Source organism: Phascolarctos cinereus, unplaced genomic scaffold, assembly GCF_003287225.1.
Source record: "Phascolarctos cinereus isolate Bilbo 61053 unplaced genomic scaffold, phaCin_HiC Scaffold_5;HRSCAF=322, whole genome shotgun sequence".
Lineage (NCBI taxonomy): Eukaryota > Metazoa > Chordata > Mammalia > Diprotodontia > Phascolarctidae > Phascolarctos > Phascolarctos cinereus.
In genome coordinates, this window is record NW_027555958.1 from 140,681,941 (window position 1) to 140,706,456 (window position 24,516).

General features: G+C 35.7%; 2 protein-coding genes across 5 annotated transcripts in view; one reads left to right on the forward strand and one right to left on the reverse strand.

Moving 5' to 3' along the window:
• Positions 1-24,516, forward strand: part of CEP85L (centrosomal protein 85L) — a 166,545-nt gene that overhangs the window by 73,157 nt on the left and 68,872 nt on the right. The window lies entirely within an intron of this gene.
• On the reverse strand, positions 507-16,662 carry PLN (phospholamban). Its single transcript, XM_020971601.2, has 2 exons — positions 16,554-16,662; positions 507-3,179 (listed from the first exon to the last, which is right to left on the reverse strand). The coding sequence occupies exon 2, from the start codon at positions 3,059-3,061 to the stop codon at positions 2,903-2,905; it is 159 nt and encodes a 52-aa protein (XP_020827260.1). The 5' UTR covers positions 3,062-3,179; positions 16,554-16,662; the 3' UTR covers positions 507-2,902.

Below are 24,516 nucleotides of genomic sequence, written 5' to 3' on the forward strand. Positions count from 1 at the left end.
CTCACTGTGAAAATATCTCATCTAGATAATTATTTTATGTTGGCATATTTTATTTTCGAATCCACTAAAACTAAGAATGCAAACAAAGACATTTTGTGCATGAATGTATAGGTGATTCTTGCAAATAATGCAGATTTTAATTGATTTTCCTATTGCCACTGAAGGTGGCAGATTTTTTTTGTTTGTGGTTTTCTCCCTGGCTCATTCCAGACCATCCTCTTTATCCCATTCATTTCAGGTTTTTATATCTTGTTTAATTTATCAAGTATGTATGGGTTTGGCACCTAATTTTTATGCAGGTGAACGTACAGTATTTTGGCAATGGAAAGCATACTCTTAGTTTACATTAATGAGTATTTATTTAGTAGCATGTTCAGGTATGGTTATTAGGGGAAAACATCCTGTATTTTATAGAAGTCTGCCCTCTTGTGAGCATAGGTTGTAATCTTGACTCTAATCATTGCTGCTCCTATACAGTATTTAAAACAACCTTCCAAAGCCAAATCTACCTTCAGTATTTTAGATTGTTTTATTGTTATGTTAAAATGAGCACATTATAGAAACAATGTAATTAAATGCAAAAACATTCTTTTTTAAATAGGTGATTGTGACTGTATTAAACATCATATTTAGCTATCAGATAGTTTTTTAACCAACCACAATATAAATGATAATACAAAATAGTCTTTTAAATTAGCTAATTCTCTAAAAATTTTAATCAGACTGTAATGTTAGAATTTTCTCTTCTTGAATCATATTGTATTATACATCTGCTATCTGATCATTTTTAATGCAACAGCTTTCTTATTTTCCCTTACGTAGTTTATCATTGAATCACTGTATAAGATCTTAAGAGTTTGATTTGAAGGAATTAGTTTCTGTGTAGAAGTAATAATATTCTATGGTTTTTGACAGTATAGGTTCATTTTATATTCATGAGAGGAAATAAAACAGCTTTTCCTTAGGAGAAACTATGGTGAATTCTTCTCAAATATTAAAAAAAAATAAACTTAATATCAGCACAGTGAACAAATCAACTGGAAGGAAAACAGCTTAACATTTCAGGGTTTACACTTGGTTTACAAGATCAGTTTAGCCTGTTCATAACCCTTAATCAGCACTGAACCATTACTTATATTTTCCGAGATAAGTCAAAATAGTTAATGTCTTCATTCTGAGGTCACATAGCTAATGAGCAAGTTAGTTGAAAGGAGACTTGAACTCAGGTCTTCTGACTCCATGTCCAGTATTTTACTATACCAGCAGATGTCACTACATGCCTACTTTCTGGTTCACTGCTTTCCTGACACAGTCTTTCCTATGCTTGCTGTAATCCCAGAATCTCCTATTTCCGTTGCATTTTATGATTCTTGAAGCAGTTTTCCCACAGGAAAAATATTGTCAAAACTTTTTGTAGGAGCTCTGCACCTATAATAAGGCTATCATGTATTTTGGATAGGAATTAATTATTTAGAAGTTGACCTGTTTTAAAACCACAAAAACAGCTGGTTTATGAATATGCCTCAAAGGTACAAAAATTTTAAAAAATTGTTTGCACTAATAAATATAAAATCCCGGTTTAAATTTTTTTAAAATATTAATGCGTAAGGCATAGAATTTAATGACCATTTGTCATGGTTTAAAGAAAACTTAATTTTCTTAAAGATTAAAAAAAACCCTTTAAGCAAAAGAACAAATTAAAAAGTACTCTACCATGTCCACCTCTGATCTTAATGTCAGTGTAGATGCTGAATTCAGTTGAGGTCAAAGAGGAGCTTAATAAACGTCTCTTAGTTATGAACTACTGATAATATATCCCACCTTAAGAAGTATATGGGGTGAATGTTAATAGTCTATAGAAGTTTAGCGTAATAAGTATATATGGCATAAAATAGCTACCTTTCATTTTTCAAAATCTGGGATAATTTATCCTGATACACATGACATCTTTTTTTTTTCCATGTGATATATATGGTACTCAGTGAACCTGTGTCTCAGTTGTACGCTTTGGCAGAAATACCTTGAAGTAAAATGTCTTGGGAACATCTCCAGCTAATCACTCTGTCTAGTGTGTTGATTGACTTGTTCTCCGTTATCTACCAGAACATAACACCCTAGGAAGAAGAATAGATTTGACTGACCTAAAAATCTGAATTACTCATTTGTATATTCAATATGTAGTTATATTGAATTAATTGGAGCTGCAAGTAATAGAAAACTTTTTACTAAAAGGTAAATTTAGGACTTTACAGTCTTTCTTTGTTCTTGTACCCTTTCTTTAAATAGGGGTGAAGAGCAGTGTAGAATAAAATCTAGTTTTCTATTTTAACATTTCATTAAAATTTTTTTCTTTTAGTTTGGTAGATTGTGATTCTAAGCAATAACAAAAATGAAAGTATACCTGCAATTTTATGAATACTCTAAAGTTGAAGTGATTGTAAGAAGCTCTCCAGATTTGAATGGTGAAACATTTTTTTGAATTGCTATTTTTGTAATTGTCTTTAAAGCACTGAAAAATCTAATATCTGAGTATAACAATAAAATGTAAATTACACAGACCCCCAAACAGTGAAATACTTGGTTTGAATATAGAGTGGATTTGACTAATAGTGTGAATTAGAAAACATAGCCTTTTATAAGCAGTGCCTAATAAGCAAATAGCATTACATCACACATAATTAGACTATTGCTTTTGAAAATAACTTTTTTAAAGAAACATTTTCCAAGTTTGAAGGATCCAGCAGGAGAATATATCAGCTGATTGTCGTTTACATTCTTTTCATGGATATATTCTTGCGCCCAGAAAATGGTTGCTTCTACAGTTTCAGTTTCTTTTCCTTGTTGCATGACAGGTTTTAGATCCACGCTGATGAACAGCGGAATCAGAAGTAGTATCAGAACTTCAGAGAAGCATCACAATAATGCATATAAGCAAGAGACATATTAATATGAGACAAAAATTTATAAAGAGTTCCTGGAGATTTTGACGTGCTTGTTGGGGCATTTCAATAGTTGAAGCTCTTCTTATGGCAGAGCGGGTGAGATACTGGACTTTCTCCATGATACCAGGAAGGCAAAGAGTAGTTGTCTGTAGTTTTCTGTTTGTTCAGATTTTAAAATATCTATACAGATGTTGGTCTTTGGATATTTGATCTTCTTTTTGCATATAGAATCTGGACCTAATAAAAGAAGAAAAATGTTGGAAACATGTATAAATGCTCTTTGAAGAAGGTTTCTTCTTTAAGGTTTACTCTTGCCATCTTACTTTAATGTGGATTGATATTTTTATTTACAATACTATTTTACTACTACATAAAACAAAGCCCCAGTATCACAATTGAGTCTGCTGTAGCAAACATTTGGGATGTACTAAAAATTAGTAATGCTTCCTAGATCTCTCAAGTATCTATGAAGCCAGGATGTGAAATACTGGACTGCCTCAGTGTGCAAATGTTTCTCTGTTTCACCAGTATAGTATTTGACCATTGAAAATGGTGATTTACTAAGCAATTGATTCTCTAGCAGCCTTAAGAAAATAGCTGTTTCTCATAAGATAATCAGGGAGCCTTTTTTCTCTTTTTAAAATAAATGTTTGCAATAGAAATCAATGTGGTGTATGTTGAAGTGGGCCCAAATAAAATGTCTGAATTGGAAAATGTTAATTGGCAAGGTAGACTCAGTTTTTTTTTTAATGGTCATATATTCCTAGATGCTATTAAACAGTTAAGTTTTAATAAGTTACACAGTTTAATGCTATAGTTTTATCAGTACAAAAAATATTTTACTAGCTTTGTTAGGTAGTTGAATTGTTTTCTGTGATAGGCAGTTTCTGACTTATAAGTTGGTGTCATAAGTATGCTATAGCTCCAACTGTAACATTTCCTCCCATCCTTTTAGGTTCTTCCCCAGTTTAAAAGCTTGATGTTCAGATTAAGGTAAGGTTTAATGGCACCCTCTCCCTCTCCTTTGGAGCTTTTGGGGGCAGGAAAGCAGAATGTTTCTAGCATTTTCCATTGGAACTCTGAATATGTTAACTACATAAAAAGTGATAATCAAAGACAAGGTAGTGGATGACACCATTAAAAGAGAGAGCATACATAAAGAAGATTCTGAGAACAGAGCTTTCAGGGACAACTACACTTGAACTGGGTATGCATGTGAGAGGAGGATGAACCAGTGAAGAAAAAGAGAGTGGGTTAGACAGGGAGAGTCTGGAGAGAAGTAGGTTAAAGATGAGGAGAAAAAAAGAAGATATCAAAAAGATGGGGTAAGCAGATCAAAAATCAAGGAGGATAAGAATTGATAAAAAGCCATTGGATCTGCTAATTAAGACATAATTACTAACTTTGGAGAGAGCAGCTTTATTAGAAGGGTAAAGACAAACCAACTTTAGAGGAAATTAAGGAGTAAGTGAGCTTATGATTAAATGGAAGCAATGTTGACTACATTTTCTAAATATTTATCAGTGAGGCAGGAGGAGAAAGCTTCAGCCACGCAGTAAGGTCTAGGAAAGGTTTTTTGTCATGTTGATGAGACCCATCATGTTTACAAGTCAGAGGGATTGAAATAGAGACTGTGAAGATATGAGAGGATTAATTGATAGTGTAGGGGCTTGAAGAAGGATAGTATCAAAGGATGTATCTGGTAAGTTACTCCTGCCAAGAAAAGGACCACTTGATCCTCTGAGACTGAAAGAAAGGAGATGATAGATGAATCCATAGAAAGGTGTTTTTTTTTTAATTTTTAAAATTTTTATTTAAAGTTTTGAGTTCCAAATTTTTTTCCCTCACCCACTTTTTCCCCTCCCTTGTCCCTGAGATGGTAAGCAGTCAAATAGTATAGGTTATACCTGTGCAGTTTATGTAAGAGATTTCCATATTACTCATTTTGTACAAAAAAGACTTGAATAAAAGAAGAAAAAGAAAGAAAATGGAAAAATAGCATGCTTCAGTCTGTATTCAGTAAATATGAGTTCTTTCTCTGGAGGCAGATAGTGTGCTTCATCATGAGTCCTTTGGGATTGTCTTAGATCATTGTGCTTCTGAGAAAGCTAAGTCATTCACAGTTCTTCATCAAACAATATTGCTGTTACTGTGTACAACATTTTCCTGGTTCTGTTCCCTTTCCAATGCATCAGTTCATGTAAGTCTTTCCAGATTTTTCTGAAATCATCCTGCTTGTCATTTCTTAAAGTACAATAATATCCCATTAAAGTCATATACCATGGCTTCATTAGCTCTTCCCAATTTGGTGGACATCCCTTTGATTTCCATTTCTTAGCCACCATAAAAAGAGCTGCTCTAAATATTTTGGTACAAATAGGTCCTTTTCCCTTTTTGGATGCCTTTGGGATTATAGAGCTAGCAATGGTTTTGCTGGATCAAAGGGTGTGCACAGTTTTATAGCCCTGTGGGCATAGTTCCAAATTGCCCTCCAGAATGGTTGGATCAATTTACATCTCCACCAATAGTGCATTAGTATCCCAATTTCCCCACAACCCCTCCAACTTCCAACATTTTCCTTTTCTGTCATATTAGCCACTCTGATAAGTAGCTATCTGATAGGTGGTACCTCAGAGTTGTCTTAATTTGCATTTTTCTGATCAGTAATGACTTAGAGCATTGGGAGCATGACTTGTATTTTTTATGAATTTGACTCAGTTCATCATAGAAAGGTTTCAAGGTGTAGAAAAAGTGGCTCTCGGATGCTTTTGATGTCCTCTGTAGAAGGTAGTCATCTGTTAAGAGAGGAGGTATTAAGAGTTGAGGGCTTGAGGAGAGAGAATGTTTAGATGGGTCATTATGGGAGTCTGACAGAATCGGTCAAATAAAAATTACAAATAAAAGATACAGTGTATCTGGGAAGGCCTGATTAAGCTTCGATAGCGTAACATTTGTAGGATATCCAGTCAGTACGGTTTCATTTCTTTGCAGTTTTCAGTAGCTGGGGAGCATAGGTGAGGTAGCGACCCAGGTCTGTGTATTACAGGGGCAGGAACAATGGAATTGAATTGGTAAAAGGGAAGATGTTCATTCCTAGGTAGCAGTTCTTGTTTGAAATGGTTGACCTGAGTTGAGGCTGTGAGGGAAGTGAAATCAGAATAGAGGTGGTGGACTAGAAGAACAGGATGGGAAAGTAAAACTGTCATGAGTGGCAAAAGCAAGTTCAGGAAGAGTTGAGGCAGTGGAATGACAGAATTGTGATTAAATAAGAGAAACTTATAGTTCAAAACTGTAGAAGTGAAGCGGTTTGGGGTGATCATGTGGTCTATGTGACCCCCTCTTTGGCTATCCTAGATAGCAGTAGCTAGGTGGCAGAGTGGATAGGGTACTGGGTCTCAAGTCAGAAAGCCCTGAGTTCAAATTCAGTCTCAGACGTTTCCCTGTATGACTCTAGACAGGTCATTTAACCTCTTGTGTGCCAAAGTGGGATGATAAAGTACCTCCCAGGGTTGTTGTGTGGATAAAATGAGACATTTGTAAAAAATACTTTGCAAACCATAAATCACTGGATGATGATGATGATGATGATGATGATGATGATGATGATGATGATGATGATGAGGGTAGAGGTGTGGAAGTTTGAAGAGCTTGGTGACTCAATAGGTCAGGGTGTTAGTAGAGTGAACTCACCAATGATTATTTATGTCAGTGGTTGGACAGAGAAAAACAAGATGGTCAAGGCAGGGTGAGGTTTATAGAATCATAGACCTGGCCTTAGAAGAGACTTCAGAGGACATTTAGGCCAACCTTCTTATCTTACAAATGAGAAGAATGAGGCCCTGGAAGCTTATGTGACTTGCCCAGGTCACAAAGTATGGATGTGATGTCAGAAGTAGGATTTTGGAGAAGGGGCAGCTTGGTGGTGCAGTGGATAGAGCACCAGCCCTGGAGTCAGGAAAACCTGAGTTCAAATTTGGCCTCAGACACATTACACTTACTAGCTGTGTGACCCTGGGCAAGTCGCTTAACCTTATTGCCTTGACAAAAAAAAAAGGGAGCAGCTAGGTGGTGCAGTGGATAGAGCACCAGCCCTGAAGTCAGGAGGACTGAGTTCAAATGCGACCTCAGACCAAATACTTGACACTGTGTGACCCTGAGCAAGTCACTTAACTCCCCCCAAAAAGAAGTAAGATTTTGAATGCAGGTCATTTGACTCTGTAGCCAGTGCTCTCCCCACTGTGTAGGACATAGGAATAGATAATAAGTGGTGCATTTGCTGGGGAACTAGGTTCTCGGTTATTGTCAGGACATAATTAGGTAAATGGAAATTTGGTGTAGCAAATAGAGCAGAGATAGCCCTGAAGTCAGGAAGGCCAAGCTCCTTGAGTTCAAATCTGGCCTCAGACACTTGACACTTATCAGCTGTGTGACCCTGGCAAGTCACTTAACCCCAATTGCCTCACAAAAGAAAAAAAGAAAGAAAGAATGTGTTGAAGATGGAAATGGCAAACCAGTCCAGTATCTTTGCCAAGAAAACCCCAAATGGGGTTGTGGAGCATCAGGCATGACTGAAACGACTGAGTGGCAACAACAAAACTTGCACCAGACATAAATAAGTTAGAAAGTATGGAGCAAGATGATATGGAACAAGAAGGAAATTAGCAGCTTTAAAGAAAGCAAGTGCAAAAGTCTGGTTAAAAACTTTTGTTTTTGCATAGAATTTTGCGTAGAATTGAATAAAGAATGATTTTTTTAAAAAAATGGAGCTGGAGATTAGACTTGTGACTTCTTTGGTATAGGGAGAGCTCTTTGAGGAACATACCTTACTAATTTAAGTTGGTACCTTTTTGCAATCTGTAGTCTTAACGAGATGTCTTGGAACCTTGATAGAGTATATAACTTGCCCAGGGTCACATGGTGAATATAAATTAGAGGAGGGACTTGAACTCATACCTTTCTGTCTTAGAGGCCAGTTCTCTATCCAGTATACTATGCTGCTTCTCAATATACTCACAGTCTTTTAAGAAAGTATAATTGATCAGTTGTTATATTAATATTAATAATGTGTCTTAAAGTCATAGAATTTTAGAGCTAATGAGAATGTGCCTTAAAAGTTTGACCTCGTTAATTGTCCAGGTTCATTGAGAAAGGAGGAGGTTTGGCCCTAGAAGCAGCAGATTGGCATTAAGGGAGCCAAAGGCAAAGATGGGTCTTCTTCCCTATGATCTTTTTGTCTCATGTTCATATTTCTGAAATAATTTAAAAATGTATTTTATAAATATGATTAGGTTAAAAACATGTGTGACTTAAATACTGAACTGTTGGTTAGTATGTAACCAATTAACTGAAACCTATATTTGTGGTGGCAAATTCCAGATTGTGATCAGTGACAACTGCAGTAGGTTACTGAGAACATAGTAGTAACCACATATTGCTACTGAAATCAGATTTTTATCCACAAAGGTAGGGCACTCTCTCTCTTTCTGTCTCTCTCTCTCTCAACTGACTTCTGTTTTTGAAAGTTCTTTTTGACCTACATTACATTATAGCTAAATTTTTGCCATGGTTGACAGGTTGGTATTTGTTTTTCTTTTCACAAACAGCCATACTGGCTGTAGCTTGCATACCTTTTCGTTATCTCCCACAACTGAGCCTGTTAGTAGCCATAAGTGATCTTTGACGGAGTCTAGCAGAGGAGATAAAAACTCATGTTTTGCCTGCTATTTAAAAATTAAACTCTTGAGATAATCAGTTATGGGACTATATTTTGGATCCTGACCTTGTTATCTCATGTAACACTCTATTTTTTGAATGTGAATTTGTATTATATAGGTACATGGGAAAAAAAAAAGAAGGGTATTTGTGATCTCAGCATTTAGAATCTGAACACTCTTATTGTGGAATAATCTTTTGAAATCCAAATAATAGGTAGCAGTTTTATATGAAAAAAGTACTCCTTGTTTATTCTAGGAGTACATAAATTTTTTCAAGGCAATACAGTTAATCATCACTTTTTGATATGGGTTTTCTAAGCCTGTTGGTTACCTTTGTTTCTTTTGCTGGTTGTTCTCTAACCTTTTGTTTATTAATAGAAAGTATAAATGGGAAGGAAGAGGAAATGATTTTAAAACCAAATAATTTACTACTTTCTGTAGACTTCAGTTTGAAAATACAGAATAAACCCTCGCTTCACAGAATTTATTTTAAATATTTATTAAATATTTGTAAATAAGAGTTGTAGAGAAATTGCACAGAGAATTCTCATGTCACCAGATCTCACAGTGAAATCAAGGGTGACTGGGGAAAAGGTAGCTTGAAGAGGGTTAAGAGGTTACTTGAATTTTTTAGCTTGTCAATGCATGAAGGACCAAAAAAGACTAGCATGCAACACCATTGCACTCTCCAGTACCATCTCCGCCCCCCCATCTCAAACTTCAGCCTTTTGAATCCTGAGAAATGAGCAATGAGTGCCTACTTAAGATCAGCCAGCCAGTTTATAATATTTAAATATTATCATCAATTGAATTATAAATGTTTATTTATAGTATATCATTTAAATATACTATGTGCCAGCTCCTCAAGGAAGTTATATTTTAATAGAGCTGTGCTTGCAAATTTTTTTCCTCATGGTTTGGTATTCTTTGGTGAAAAAATTGAGGCACATTGAATGTTCAAGTTGGTAACTGAGAAGGATTCCTGGGCATTCAGCCTCCTTATCCATTACCCAGGCCTCCACTTCTACTACCCCACTCTAGTCTCTCTTTTTTTCTTTAATTCTGCAGGCAGTTTTGCATCTTATGGAATAGAGGTATTATGCTCTTTGCCATACCAAACTTGGAAGAGTAAGCAGGAAACTACAGCTGAGGGTAGGAGCTTGGGAAATGTGGATGTTTCAGAAGTGGTTGGGTACGGAGAGAAATTTTGCAAGAAACCTGAGGAAACTTACAGCATACTAATATAGTGCAGTGTCCTTAGAAGGATAAAACACATGGGAAGTGGTTTGCAGGGAAGGGTGTTTTGGTCTCGGCATTCATGTAGATTATGAATGAAAACTATAGGACAGTAGATTATCATGCCTTTACAGTAGCAATTATAGTACTGATTTTCATTCTAAGAGAAAGAGGTGGAGACAAGTTGTAGGCTATGTGTCTACTGGTCTCTTTGTGGATGGTTGGACAGGATAGAAGGAATAATCTTGGACCTATTAGATGATGTGTGGTTGGGTGAGTTTTCACTCACTGATTCCACCAGTCAGGATAGCTCAGTCCCACCAAAGTACCAAAATTGAGGGCAGGAGGGGTATTATCAACAAATTTACTTGAAAAGAGAATTCCGTTTGCTCACATTATGAAATGACAGCATTCTCCATGTCTCAGGAGTTGAAAAGGCTCTCATAGTTCATCTACTTGAATTCATGCATTTATAAGAATCCCCTACATAAGTTACTCAGCAGCTGGCTGTTCAGCCTCTCTGCTTTTGAATGAAGCTTCCAGGCCCCATGAGTATTCTTGAAAAAAATACTAATAGATTATAGATGAAAATTTTTTGTTTGGAAGGATAGTGATGAGTTCTGCAGTACATTATGCATTAGAGTTATGCCAGTTGTATTATTTCTGCTCTACTTTGTAGTCCTTTTTAGAATTTCGCTTTTCCTTTTTAGTACTTAGAATTTGCAGAATTTCCTGGCAATTTACCATTCTCTATCCCAATTAAACAGAATTTCTTGTCAAAGGATCCCCTGACTGAACAGCTCTAATTTATGAAACTTCCTTTTTATTTCTGCCTGGATTTTTCTGTTGTTAACAAATCTGGGCTTGAAGATTTTATTTTGCTACTATGCCTATTTTACAAATTGAATCAATTTAGAGAAAGGGATGTAGATAATAGTTTTTGGATACTTTTGGGATAAAATCTGTTTGATTACTAACAACTTTATAGAGTTGATTATCCTTGCACTGCTTTTGGGTAAGTTGATATTAAGGGAATTCACCATAAGAGTCATCTGCAGTCTATTATATCATTACTCTTGTCTGTATCTAGAAGGCAGTTTTGGCTGATTCACTTTATTTTCAATATTTTTAAATGGGAAACTACCGAAGACTTAATTAAGGCTGCCATGGAGGAGCAGCATTTTACAGATCTACGAATCTAAACCATACCTTCAAGAAGTTCTTTTGTAATTTCTGTAATATTACCTATCTGGTGATTGCCTGGTGATAATCAGACCTTAACACACAGCCTTATGCTGCTTCTAGAGAGCAACAAGGCTTACCATCTGTCCTGCCTTAAAGCCCTGAAGACTGTCTCACCAGCATCTTAAATTCTTGAGTAAACTGATGACCTCTGGGCCTTGCCACCAGCCCCACTTTAGTTTACCTGTCTTTTGTGTTGTCTCCTCTATTAGAGTGTGAGCTCATTGACAGCAGCACAGTGTTTAATTTTTTTTTATTTATTCATTTATTCGGAATGAAATCTTTGAAGCATAAAGTTTTACCCTCAATTGAATTGGCCTTTTAACGAGCTGACTCCTCTAGACTTTAAAACTGTAGTTAGCTAATCTATTAGTTAGAAAAGCAACACTTGTTGATCTTTTATTGCTTCATATTTTCTGTTGACCTTGTTATATGTGTTTTTATCCTAGTAACTATTGAAAACAGATGAAAAAAGGTATGTCTTTGCCATTGTAGTCACCCTCACTCTTAATTGAACTTTAATTGCTCCTTTTCATATGAATCAATTTGAAAAATCTTTTCTAACTTCAGGGAAGCAGAACTTGTGTGAGCTCTCTTTCTCTCCCTTTCTCCCCCTTTCTCCATCCCCCTCTCTCTTCCCCTTGCCCTCTCTCTGTCTCCCTTTCCATTAGGCCTTCCCCCTTGTTCTCTTTCCTTCTTTCCTAAATGTGGGATAAAGAAGAGGGATTCCTTACTTTTTTTTTTTAAACTGTTGAAGTTTGGATGGTAGCATACATGACCACTAGAGGCCCTCAGACTACTGTATAAATTTTCTTTTTGTCTAGTCTTAATGTTTAATGTTTGACTTAATTATTATTATTATTTTTTTTTTACTGCAGACAAATAATAGTTGAAAAAGAAGAGAGGAGAGTATTAGTGTTCCTTTTTTGCCCATGGCCACAAAGGCCATGTATATGGCCTGGGTATTTAGCTATGATACTGTAGCTAATTGAATATACTTTCCCTTCAAGAACACATCTGCTTTGTGGCACTTCTGATCACCTCTGGTCAAATATGTGCCTGATATTTCAGGAAAAATTGATTGATTCAGTACAATAAGAGTTGTAGAGAAATTTCACAGAGAATTCTCATGTCACCAGATCTCACAGTGAAATCAAGGGTGACTGGGGAAGAGGTAGCTTGAAGGAGGGTTAAGAAAGAGGTTACTTGAATTTTTTAACTTGTCAATGCATAAATGACCCAAAAGGACTAGCATGCAACACCATTGCACTCTCCAATGCCACCTCTCTCCTCTCTGCGGCCCAGCCACCCCCATCTCAAACTTAGCCTTTTGAATCCTGAGAAATGAGCAATGAGTGCCTATTTAAGATCAGCCAGCCAGTTTACAAGAGCATATTAAGGATTTGCGGTGTGGGAGGTGTTGTGCTGGTAGGAACTGGTGATGCAAAAAAGGGTAAAAACTGCCTTTGCCCTCATGGAATTTGCATTTTGATGAGGTGACATGTAAATAACGGTACACCCAGTATCTATACAAAGCATATGAAAGGTATTCTCAGAGAGCAAGGTATTTGTGTCTGGAAGGGACCTCCAGCAGATGATAGGATTTGAGCTGAGTTGAAGTAATAGAGCATTCCAGTCATGAGGGATCATATGCACATTTATATTTGTTCACTGAAAAAAGGCAGCTTTCAAAGTAACATCTTCAGTGGAGTAGGTTATCTAAGGAAAGGAATCACATCGCTGTATCCTATGGTGCTAGACATTGAACATTTTGTCCATTAAGAAAATAATACTCTGTATAAATTTAAGTTTCAGATTTCAAATTTAATAAATTGAAATTTAAAATTTAAAACCATTTGAAATGAATTTTAATTAGTGAAATTGTACAAATTGAAAACCCTGATTTCTCTTCAGAGCTTCCAACTGATGTCAGTATTTTAGAAGATTTAATTCCTTCTGTTTAACAGTTTTATTACTTTTGTTTTTACAATGTCCTGCATCAGTACATGCCAAATTTAAAAATATTATTTGTGTATTTACATCAAGAATTAGCAAATGACTTTTAATTTCTCCCTTTAAAGTAGCAACAGTGAGATTTAAAAGTAATTAATATCAGTAAACATGTCATAATTTTCTGAAACTTAATAGGTTCCATGCACACTTTAATGGGAAGGGGTGGAGAACAAAATGAGGTGATCAATAGTAGTGGTGGTGGCATGGACCTTTGATAATCTACCTGGCAAGGGAATAAAATAATAATAAAAGCAATAAAATAGCTAGCAATTATATAGTGCTTTAAGATTTGTAAAGCACTTTACAAATCTTTTATTTTCACAACAACTCCCGGGAGGTACGTGCTATTAATATCCTCTTTTTATAGATGAGGGAACTGATACAGACAGAGGGTGACATTCCATGGTCACACAGCTAGTGTTTATCAGAGGAAGGACAGGAATTCCAGGAGTTCTTCTGACTTAAAGACTGGGCCTTTACACATGTTGTCATGCTGCCTTGCAGTTTGACCTACTAAAGGCACATGATTTGACTCAAAATATAATGAAGCTTATTCTGTGATAAACTAGTTTCATAATAGAATTTTATGATATTTTTCAGCCCTGTAGATGATACTCTCTATTATCCTGTGAAGTGCCAATATAGTGAAAGAACTTGAATACTCACTGTCTGTCTGATGATGGAGATATTGTTGCCAAATCATTTCACTAAGTGCTTAGGAAGAGGAAATTCACATGAGAAACCTACATTGCTCAAATTGGAGCCCTTATCAAAATGCAGGGCCCTCTATGACATTAGTGAAATTAAACTCTCTTCCCTAGCTCTTAGCATGTGCTTTGCATATAAGTGCTTAATGTTTATGGGACTGAATTAATTGCATTCAGCTGAATCAAGGCATAATCATGAACTGCTGTGTTTGGGAACTTTGATTTTTTTGGAATCTCTCAACCTCTCCTTTCTAGGCCTCTTTTGTTTCCTCTCTCTTCAAGGAACATCTACTGTGTTTCTTATTCAGGTAACTAGTACCCCTGCATTCTCCTGTCATTCTCCAGTTGAAACCTAATATAAAAATCAGCTTTTAGTTATATATACGTTAGTGTGAATTTAAGTCAGCTGTCTCAAATATTTTACATTTTAAGCTTTATATCTTATGGTGGAGTGAAAAGTTTTGTTCCATGTTATTGTAATTTCAGGTGTCAACAGAGCAAGTGGGAATAGCAAAGTAATCTCAGGAAGGAGTGGTGACTTTGGAATCAGGAGACTTAGATTTTTTTTTTTGGTCCTACTTCTAATAGTAAGAAGTTATATGACTATGGGCAAGCCACTTAACCCTTCTTGCCATCAGTTTAATAAATTCTATCATTCTTTGCATTTTTCTAGTACATCTTTTTTTTTTCTCTCTAGTACATCTTAAATTATACTCGGGAACCAAGCTATGGAATGCTAGGAATACAAAGTGGTCATTCTAGGCATTAATTTATATTTGTTGATTCAGCTTTTAGCCAGAAGCTCCAGTTTTAGTTTAAAAAACTGCCTTTTAAGCTTGAGTATGTATAAATAAAAATCTATTATGAAAATAGAACATATTGATTTTTAGCAGTGTATTTATTCATCCAAGGTTTTCTCAATTCCTTGTTGTAGCATGGATTTTAAATTTTGTTAATCTTTTAGAGAGTAGCTCTTTGAATTCTAATGGGGACTCACCAACTTAAAATATAAGGCATATAAGTTAATCTTGAACTGGTCTGATAATTTCTAAAACAGAATTATATGTACTCTTGTACCTAATAGGTGGTTTATAGAAATAAACAGCACATTCTTAAAAGAGTTGCATCATTATGTAAATAAGTGACACATTAGTTCATCAGTTTAAAGCTAGAAGGGGTCTCCCAACTCTTTAATTTTGGAGATGAGGAAACTGAGCCTTGGAAGTTAAGTAGCTTTCGATTGTACATAAGTAAGTAGCAGAGTAATAATTTCAACCCCGGTCCTTTGACTCCAAAGCTCATATTCTTTCTTAAAGATTATTTAGTCCATAGTTAATGCTTCCTAAAATTTTCTTAATTGCACAGGCAGCTCTACAAACTAAGGTAAAATATCAGAGGGGAAAAATGGCATGTTAGAGGTGGAAAGGGACTTTTGGATGGAATTTGTGCTCTTTTTCTAAATCGGGGGTTATTAACCTGGGGCTTACGAACCTGATTTTTAGTATTTTGATAAATTTATTTCAAAGTAACTGTCTCCTTTATAGTCTTATGTATTTAATTTTTGCACACTTAAGAACATTATTCTGAGGAATCCATAAGCCTCTACAGATTGTTAATGGGTTCCATGACACAAAAAAGGTTAAAAACTCCTGTTCTAGTGAAAACAAGGTCTCCCCCCCCAAAAAAAAAATCAGTGATGCTTGAAGCTTCAAGTAAAATCCTAGGGCATGTAGGTAAAATTATGTCTTAGAACCATATTTTACTCCAAGTGAAGATAAGAACATAGAAGGGGAAAAAAAAATTCATTCTAACAGAAAGTACCCTACATTATTAAAGGCAAGTGATTGTTATATAATTAGTAAAGACTATTTTGCTCTATGTTTGATAAATATTTTGAGGATCACCAAGCAGCTTTTAATGCTTGGTATTCAGTTTCACTTAGATCATGATTTTTAACATGATGTTAGGTCATGTAGAAGTGCTTCTTTTTAAAAAGAAATTCTTTTGAGAAGAAAAAAAAGCCTTGAAATATTTTTTAAAAGTTTATGGCTTATACACTCTTCAGTTTGTTAATTTCAGTATAGAGTTGCAACTATCATTGAAACAACCAAATAAATCTTGTCAATTTTATAGTCACATGAATGTTTGCAATTTAATAAGATCCAAGTAAAAATCATCCTGGTGCTACCTCTTAACTTAATTTTTTCAGTTAAAATTAATCAATAGGAGTGAGGAAGGAGGAGGCATATAATAGCAGTGTTATGAAAGATGCTAAAATGAATATAAATTTATATTTGATATTTAAAAAATGAATTTCTGTTCAAGGTATGTTAATTAGTCCTGCAGACTTTTTGACCTTGAAATGTGTGTGTGTGTGTGTGTGTGTGTGTGTGTGTGTGTGTGTGTATGTGTATGTATGTATGTGTATTTAAAGGACTTATCCCTCTCAAAGATGGAAAAAATACTTTTCTGAGATGTATGCATTAATTAATGTGTTCCGGGGAAAGTGTTTTTACTTAGAAGTAAATTTTTTAATTAGATTTTTACATGATGTTGGCTGGCTCGGAACTAAAATGATTAAAGTACACAAATCATTCGAAAACATCATCATGGTTTGTTTCAACATATATAAAAAAGACTAAAATCTGAGTAGTGAATTAAAGAGTTACCAAAGATAGTTTAAAAAAAAAGTCTCTTACCTTGGCTGCTCAGATAATTATGAGCACATAGGCAGTGTGCTCTTGGCTGTCTGAAGTCCTGGTGTTTTGCTGGCAACTTTTTTTGAGTGTCACCACGTTTGTGAAAACAGTTGAAGTCGGTGGAGAAAGAAAAAACTCAGGAGTTTCAGGGGGAGGACCCATGCATGATGTCATATAGTAATTGAGAAGTTGTGATTGGTTATCATATATCCCAACACTGAAATTATCCAACCAAACTCACTGGAACTGTGATTAATATTATTTTAGAAATGTAAAGGTCATCAGCATTTATTTACTGAAAAAAAGCAAATAGTCAACTATAAGGCTGGTTCTTGGATAAAGGAGAGTGCCTTATTTGCTCTTGATATTTTGTTTTTGCTCAGAAAGCTTTTAAAGGATTTCCCCCCCCCCTTGGGCTTAAAGATATTTTTGTGTATTGTAAAGTTTTGCAAGTTTAGAGACACTTTGTATATTGTAAAATTTCAAGTAGTAAATGATTTGTTTACAGAACTTTTCTTTAAAGTTGCAGTAACAATAATGAACTTGAAGCTTGTAATTAGAAGCATTTCCATTGAGTCATTGGGCCAAAGTGCTATCTCTGTACAGTTTTATATTTAATCCTATAATTGCATAATATTAAAAATTACAAGGAATTGAATTTTTTCATTTAAACACAAGTTGACGCACCCTTAGCAGGTGTTCACATGCACACGTGCACACACAAATGCGCACATATACATTTAGTAGTAATCATTCATTAATGCTTTTGTAAAAGGACATTTGTTTGAAAGTTAATCAAGAACAAAAACACAAGCCATTGCTTTTAACACCCCTGTTCTACCTTGGTGTCTGGGGAGAATAGTCACAGACTTGGCACATTTCTATATGGCATGGGTTTCACCAAGAAGTTCACATACAAATGCTGCATCTCTGCTGGATTAGTTCTTATTTCAGCTACCTTTAGGCTGGATCCCAAAGGTTGTGCCTTTCTCTAATTTACTTACATATATGGAGGGATCTATAAATATATGCTTAATACGGATATATATACAGTTAAATTCAAATTTGTTAAAACAGTTAAAGGGTTTTTACTAATGTGTGTTTTATATGTGTATATATCTCTTCTAGGTAATTATTTGCTTGAAACTTTTTTATTTCTACTTTCAGAAATAAAAGCTTAAGTTTAATATTTGTAAGGTACAAAAGCATTCCAAAATCTCTTTTTAAAGTGATTTATTGTTTTAGAGATTTCTTGTTTATTTCTGCTTGTGTTCAGTGTATAACTATGAAATTTTAAAAAACGATTCATTTACTCTGTATTTTAATATGCATTGACATTAGTTTCACATAAGCAAATGAAGTAGCCTCTAAAATCTGCAGCCGCTATTTTATGTGTCCTTAAATGGAGATCATCTGGTATTCCTCCAGAGGAAGATAAAAATCCATATCTGGGAGCGTTTTTTCGTTCTCCTTTTATTTAAAGAACCAATGCAAACTGATTTAAAAATAATATTTTGGGAGAAAATGTTTTATGAGCATAACAAAACAAAAATGGAATACTGCTGAAAAGTATGCATGAAAATGAATGAAATAAATAGTTGTTTCCTTTAAAAGTCTCATATAATTTCTCTTGTTCTCAAAGTCTGTCATTTAATACTTTTTCCAGATGAAAAATATCTTATGTAGCTAAAATTTGATATCCTATTCATTTGATGGTATATTTCTTTATTTTTGTGAACTTTCATAGAGAAGAAGATTCAGAATATAGGAGATTTAAAACAGATTTACAGTACATATTAATATTATGACAAATGGGGAGAGACAGAAGCCAACAGACTCTTGATAATTTTAAAAAAAAGATGTTTTAAATCTGTATGATATCTATTAAAATCAGAATGTATCTGGATGGATATCCATTTTATTGGGAGAAGAAAAAGTTTAACGTCATTGAAGAGAGGAAAGTTTGCAGTGGAGTTAGGTGGTAACTTAGTTTGATAATCCAGGAAGTTTACTGTATGCTTGGTTCTAATATGCCCGTTATATATTTGTCTATTCACTACCTAGGGATTCTGATAGTTAGCAGTAATAGTATATAGGAATAACAATCCAAACAAAGAATTCCTTCTCTTTTTGTTTAAGTATGAAGAAATGCCCGTGCTTGGGATACTCTTGTCTTAGAGTATGAGCCCCTTTTTAAAAAACAAGGAGTTGGAACACTTAAGAAATGTCAGTGTGCTTTTGAGTGTGTTCTGAAACTTAGAGTTGCTATGTGTTCAGGCACTGTGCTGAACAGCAATATATACAAAAAGAAAGACGATTTGCCTTCAAGGAAATTACATTATTTTATGATGGGAGAAGACAACAGGTGAAAGGGGGCTGGAAAGTGGGGGGGGAGTGGCACAGGATGGAGAATGGCAAGTAGTCAGTAGAATTGAGGGTTTAGCTGGTATCAGAAGTAATCATGGCTGGTATGAGCATTCCTAAAGTAGAGGTTCTGAGGAGGAACTTTCCCACTGGAGCAGGAGGAAGTTGGAGTTGGAGGAGATGCCGACTGAGCACTCACTATGTACCAAGCTTTGTGCTAAGCACGGAGGCCACAAATCTTTTCTGATTGAGGAAGACAACATGTAAAAGAGAGCTACAGGGAGTAGAGGTAGGTCCAGGGGGAAGGTACTCCATGGTGGACAAGTACAGAGTCAGAAGCAGGAACAAAGGATTGACTGCCTGGGCCCTACAGATTGCAGGGGGCAGAAGGTACACCTGGCAAGAGGGTGGGGGTAGGTGAACATTTTGTTCTATGTAATTGAGACCCAGCAGAGGTGGATAAAGGAAGGCTTTGGGTGGGGTTTAGTGTTCTGCCCTCCAGCATTCCTGTTAGAAGAAAAGGCTGAGATTAATCATTAGGATTGCCTCAGCATTTTGTTTGGAATTTTTTGTTCTTTCCAAGTCAACAAGCATTTATTTAGCTCTTCCTATGTGCCAGGCACTGTGCTATGTACTGTACAAAGGAAGTTAAAAACAGCCCCTGTCCTCAAGAAGCTTACAATCTAATGAGGGAGACAACATGCGGAAAGCTAGGCACAAACAAGATATACGGAGTGGAGTCATAGTGTAGTTTTAAACTTTGGCTTAAAACAAGATATGCAGGATAATTGGGGAGATCATCTCAAAATGGAAGGCGCTAGCATTTAGGGGGACCAGCAAAGGCTTCTTGTTGATAGTGGGATTTTAGCTGAGCCTGCGAAGAAACTAGAAGGTTGAGACAAGGAAGGGGAGAATTCCAGGCACGAGGAACAGCCAGTGAAAATGAATGGAGTCCAGAGGAGTGCTTTATAAGAAGGAACATCAAGGAGATCAGTGTCACCTATTGTGGGGTATATGGAGGGGAATTAAGTGTAAGCGTAACCGATAGAGCGAAGACATTTCTATTGTTTTCCATGATCTGAATACTTCTCTGTGTCAATTCATATGCTTTCTAATATTTTCATGTACATCACACTTATGGTACAGTAATGTTCTGTCACATCAATTTACTATGATTTGTTTAGCCATTTCTCGATTCATGGTTTCTTTTTTCTTTTTTTAACTTTTTTCTTTTCTTTCTTTTTTCTTTATTAATAGTGTTTTATTTTTTCCCAATTGTATGTGAAGATAATTTTTCATTTTTATAGGATTTTGAGTTCCAGGTTTTTCTCCCTCCCCTCCCCTCTTCCTAAAATGATAGGCAATTTGATATAGGTTATATATGTGCAGTTATGTAAAACATATTTCCATGTTAGTCATAGTTGTGAAAGAAGAAACCGATCAAAAGGGAAAAAAAATGAAAACAGTAAAATAAGTAAAAAACTATGCTTCTATCTCCATTCAGAGTTCATCAGTTACTTATTTGGATGTGGATACCATTTTCCATCATGGGTCTTTTGTACTTGTCTTGGATCATGGTGTTGCTGAGAAGAATTAAGTCATTCATAACTGATCATCATACAGTGTTGCTGATAACTGTGAACAGTGTTTTCCTGGTTCTGCTCATTTTACTTTGCATCAGTTCATATAATCTTTCCAAGTTTTTCTGAAATCTGCCTGCTCATCATTTCTTATTGCACAATAGTATTCCATTACATTCATATACCACAACTTGTTCAGCCATTCTCTAATTGATGGGCATCCCCTCAATTTTCAATATCTTGCCACCACAAAAAGGGCTGCTATAAATATTTTTTATATTTCTAGATCCTTTCCCCCTTTTTATGATCTCTTTGGGATGCAGACCTAGTAATGGTACTGCTGTATCAAAGGATATGCAAAAATTTTGAATAAAATACTAGCAAGGTGATTACAACAATATGTCACAAGGATTATACACCATGACCAGGTAGGATTTATATCAGGAATGCAGGGTTGGTTCGCTATTAGGAAAACAATCAACATTGTTATCTACGTCAATAAGAAAACTAACAGAAATCATCCAGCACACATTCCTATTAAAAGCACTAGAGAGCATAGGAATGAAGGGAGCATTCCTTAAAATGATATATATTATCTGTAATGGGCATGAGCTACAAAGAAGCCTTCCTAATAAGATCTAAGATCAGGAGTGAAGCAAGGATGTCCATTGTCACCACTGTTATTCAGAAGTGTAATACTAGAAATGTTAGCTGTAGCAATAAGAGAAGAAAAAGAAATCAAAGGAATTAGAATAGGCAGTGAGGAAATAAAACTATCACTCTTTGTATACGATACGATGGTATACTTAGAGAATCAACTGAAAAACTACTTGAAGTAATTAACTTTAGTAAAGTTGCAGGATATAAGATAAATCCACATAAATCATCAGCATTTCTTTCTATCACCAACAAAGCTGAGAAGCAAGAGATAGAGAAATTCCATTTAAAATAACTGTAAACAATGTAAAATACTTAGGAGTCTACCTGCCAAGACAAACCCAGGAACTATATGAATACAATTACAAAACACTTTTCACACAAATAATATCAGATCTAAACAATTGGAAAAATATAAATTGCTCATGGGTAGGCTGAGCCAATATTATAAAAATGACAGTTCTGCCTAAACTAATTTATTTAGTGCCATTCCAAACTTCCCTTAAATTTTTGACAGAGCTAGAAAAAATAACAATTCATCTGAAAGAACAAAAGATCAAGAATATCAAGGGAATTGATGGGAAAAAAAAAGGAAGGTGGCCTACCAGTACCAGATCTCAAACTATGTTATAAAGCAGTAATCATCAGAACTATCTTGGTGTGCTGGCCAAGAAATAGAGTGGTGGATCAGTGGAATAGATTAGGTATACAAGACAGTAATAAATGACCATAATTACCTGGTGTTTCACAAACCCAAAGACCCCAGCCTCTGGGATAAGAACTCAGTATTTGACAAAAAACTGCTGGGAAGACTGGAAAACAATAGGGACCAAACATATATCAGCATGTCACACCATATACCAAGATAAGGTCAAAATGGATATGTGATTTAGATATAAAGGGTGACACCATAAGCAAATTAGAAGAGCAAGGAATAGTCTACCTGTCAGATGTGTGGAGAAGGGAAGAATTTGTGACCAAACAAGAGAAAGCATTACAAAATATAAAATAGATAATTTTGATTATATTAAAAAGCTTTTGCACAAACAAAACTGATGTAACCAAATTAGAGGGAAAGCAGAAAGCTGGGAAACAGTCTTTATAGCAAGTGTCTCTGACAAAGGCCTCCTTTCTCAAATATCTGGAGAACTGAGTCAAATTTATAAGACTGCCAGCCATTCCCCTATTGATAAATGGTCAGAGGATATGAACAGGCAGTTATCTATAGACAGATGAAGTGCTCTAAATCACTTTTGACTAGAGAAATGCAAATTAAAGCAGTTTTGAGATACCAGCTCACACCTCTTGGATTGGCTACTATGACAAAAATGGAAAATGATAAATGTTGGAGAGGATGTAGTAGAATTGGGACACTAATGCACTGTTGTTGGAGTTGTGACTGATTCAACCATTCTGGAGAGCAATTTGTAACCATGCCTAAAGTGCAACCAAACTGCATACTCTTGTATTTCTTAAAAGCAAATGTTTTTTTGAGAGAGATCATGTTACAGAATCTTAGAGCTGAAAAGGATTTCGTAGGCTGTGTCTAACTCATACCAGAACAAAGATTCCTTCAACATGTGGGTCATCCACTGTTTACTTGAAAACATTTAGTGAAGGGGAACCCAGTACTTCCCAGATGATCCCATCCTACTTGTAATTAAGAGTTTTTTCTTTATATCATCTCTAATTCTGACACTGCAGTTCTCTCACCTATTGGTTTTGCCTCCTGGAGCCAAAACAAAATGACTATTTATGGAAGACCACTTCATAATTAATCAAATATTTGAAAATAGGTATCATGTCCATCTTAAGTGTTCTTCTCCAGGATAAATCATTTCTTTCAGCTGACTCTCATTTGAATAGAAGCTGCTTGTAAGTGTGGATTATTTCCGTTGTTTTTACTTTACTCCCAGCATCTAGCGGTGTCTGGCAGAAAGGGGACACTTAATAAATATTTGTGAATTGATTCATAAATTGTGTGAAATTGTCTCTAAAGGCATTTAATCAATATTTATTGATTGTTTTATATGGCTTAATGTCCAGTCCAGTAATGGGGAACCTGTGGCCCTGAGGCCTCAGGTGTGGTCCTTTGATTGAATCCAGACTTCACAGAACAAATCCCCTCAATAACAGGATTTGTTCTGTAAAACTTGGACTCAAAAAGCTGTACCTAAAAGGCCAAGTGTGACCTTGAGCCTGCAGGTTCCCCACCCTTGGTCCAGTCCTTTCCACATTCTGGCTGTACTCTTAATTTGATTCCCCATTCATATTTGACAGCAGAATATGGACTCAGTGGGGTCCCTCTGGCTAATATTTATAAGTCACAATGACACCTGGCTCAGTCTTTGCTGCCTGTAAACATTCAAGATCTCCCTTCAACCATTTTTTTCAAACAAACAAAACCACCCTCTATTGACTTCATCATCCCCTCTGGCTATTTTCTTAGAATCATTTGCTATGTTTTGTTTTAATGTCATAGACTCTTTTGGCAGTCTGGTTAAGCCTATTGATTCTCAGAATAATGTTTTTTAGTACACAAAGTAAAGTACATAGGAATACCAACTCAGAAGGGAGATTAACTAAGAGGAGAAGGAGGCCAACAGTATTAAGATTTGTGGAAAAAGTCAAGGATGAGGATTGAGAAAAGCCCATGGGATTCAGCATTTAAGAGGTTATTGGTCATCTTGGAGAAAGCAATTTCATTTGAATGCTGAGGTCTGAAGCCCTATTGCAGAGAGTTTAGAAGAGATTGAGCAGAAGCAGCACCCAGTGTGAACAGCTTTCTCAAGGAGTTTCGCAGGGAAGAGGAAGAGAGATGGGATGATAGTAAGGATGATTGGACCATCTGATGGCTTTTTTGGGGGGGGTTAGGCAAATGGGGTTAAGTGACTTGCCCAGGGTCACACAGCTAGTAAGTGTTATGTGTCTGAGACCATATTCGAACTCAGGTCCTCCTGAGTCCAAGGCCAGTGCTTCTGATGGCTTTTTTTTAAAGGATTAGGAGTTACTTAGACATTTTCAGATAGCAAGGAAGATAGAGAAGAATTGAAAATGAGGGAAAGAGGAGATGATGGTAGGGACAATCTTCTGGAAAAGATGGAGTGAATGTAATGGGATTAGCTTTTAATGAGAGAAGGAAATCAGTAAATGGCTTCAGTTTTCTTAGGGATTTATGAATCAAGATCCTTACTAGAGGTTTTATGCAATGGGTACTGGGTGAGATTTGAGAATGGATTGGAATGCTTGAAATTTTGTAGTGAATGGAATAGGTTGATTAAGGAAGAGTTGATTGATTGGCTTGCTGTAATGAGGGCCCAGGTAAGATTAGATAATTGAAAATGGTCCTGGACACTGGACAG

Excerpts from the sequence above, each read along its gene's own strand:
- PLN (XM_020971601.2), bottom strand. The coding sequence starts at position 3,061 with ATGGAGAAAGTCCAGTATCTCACCCGCTCTGCCATAAGAAGAGCTTCA.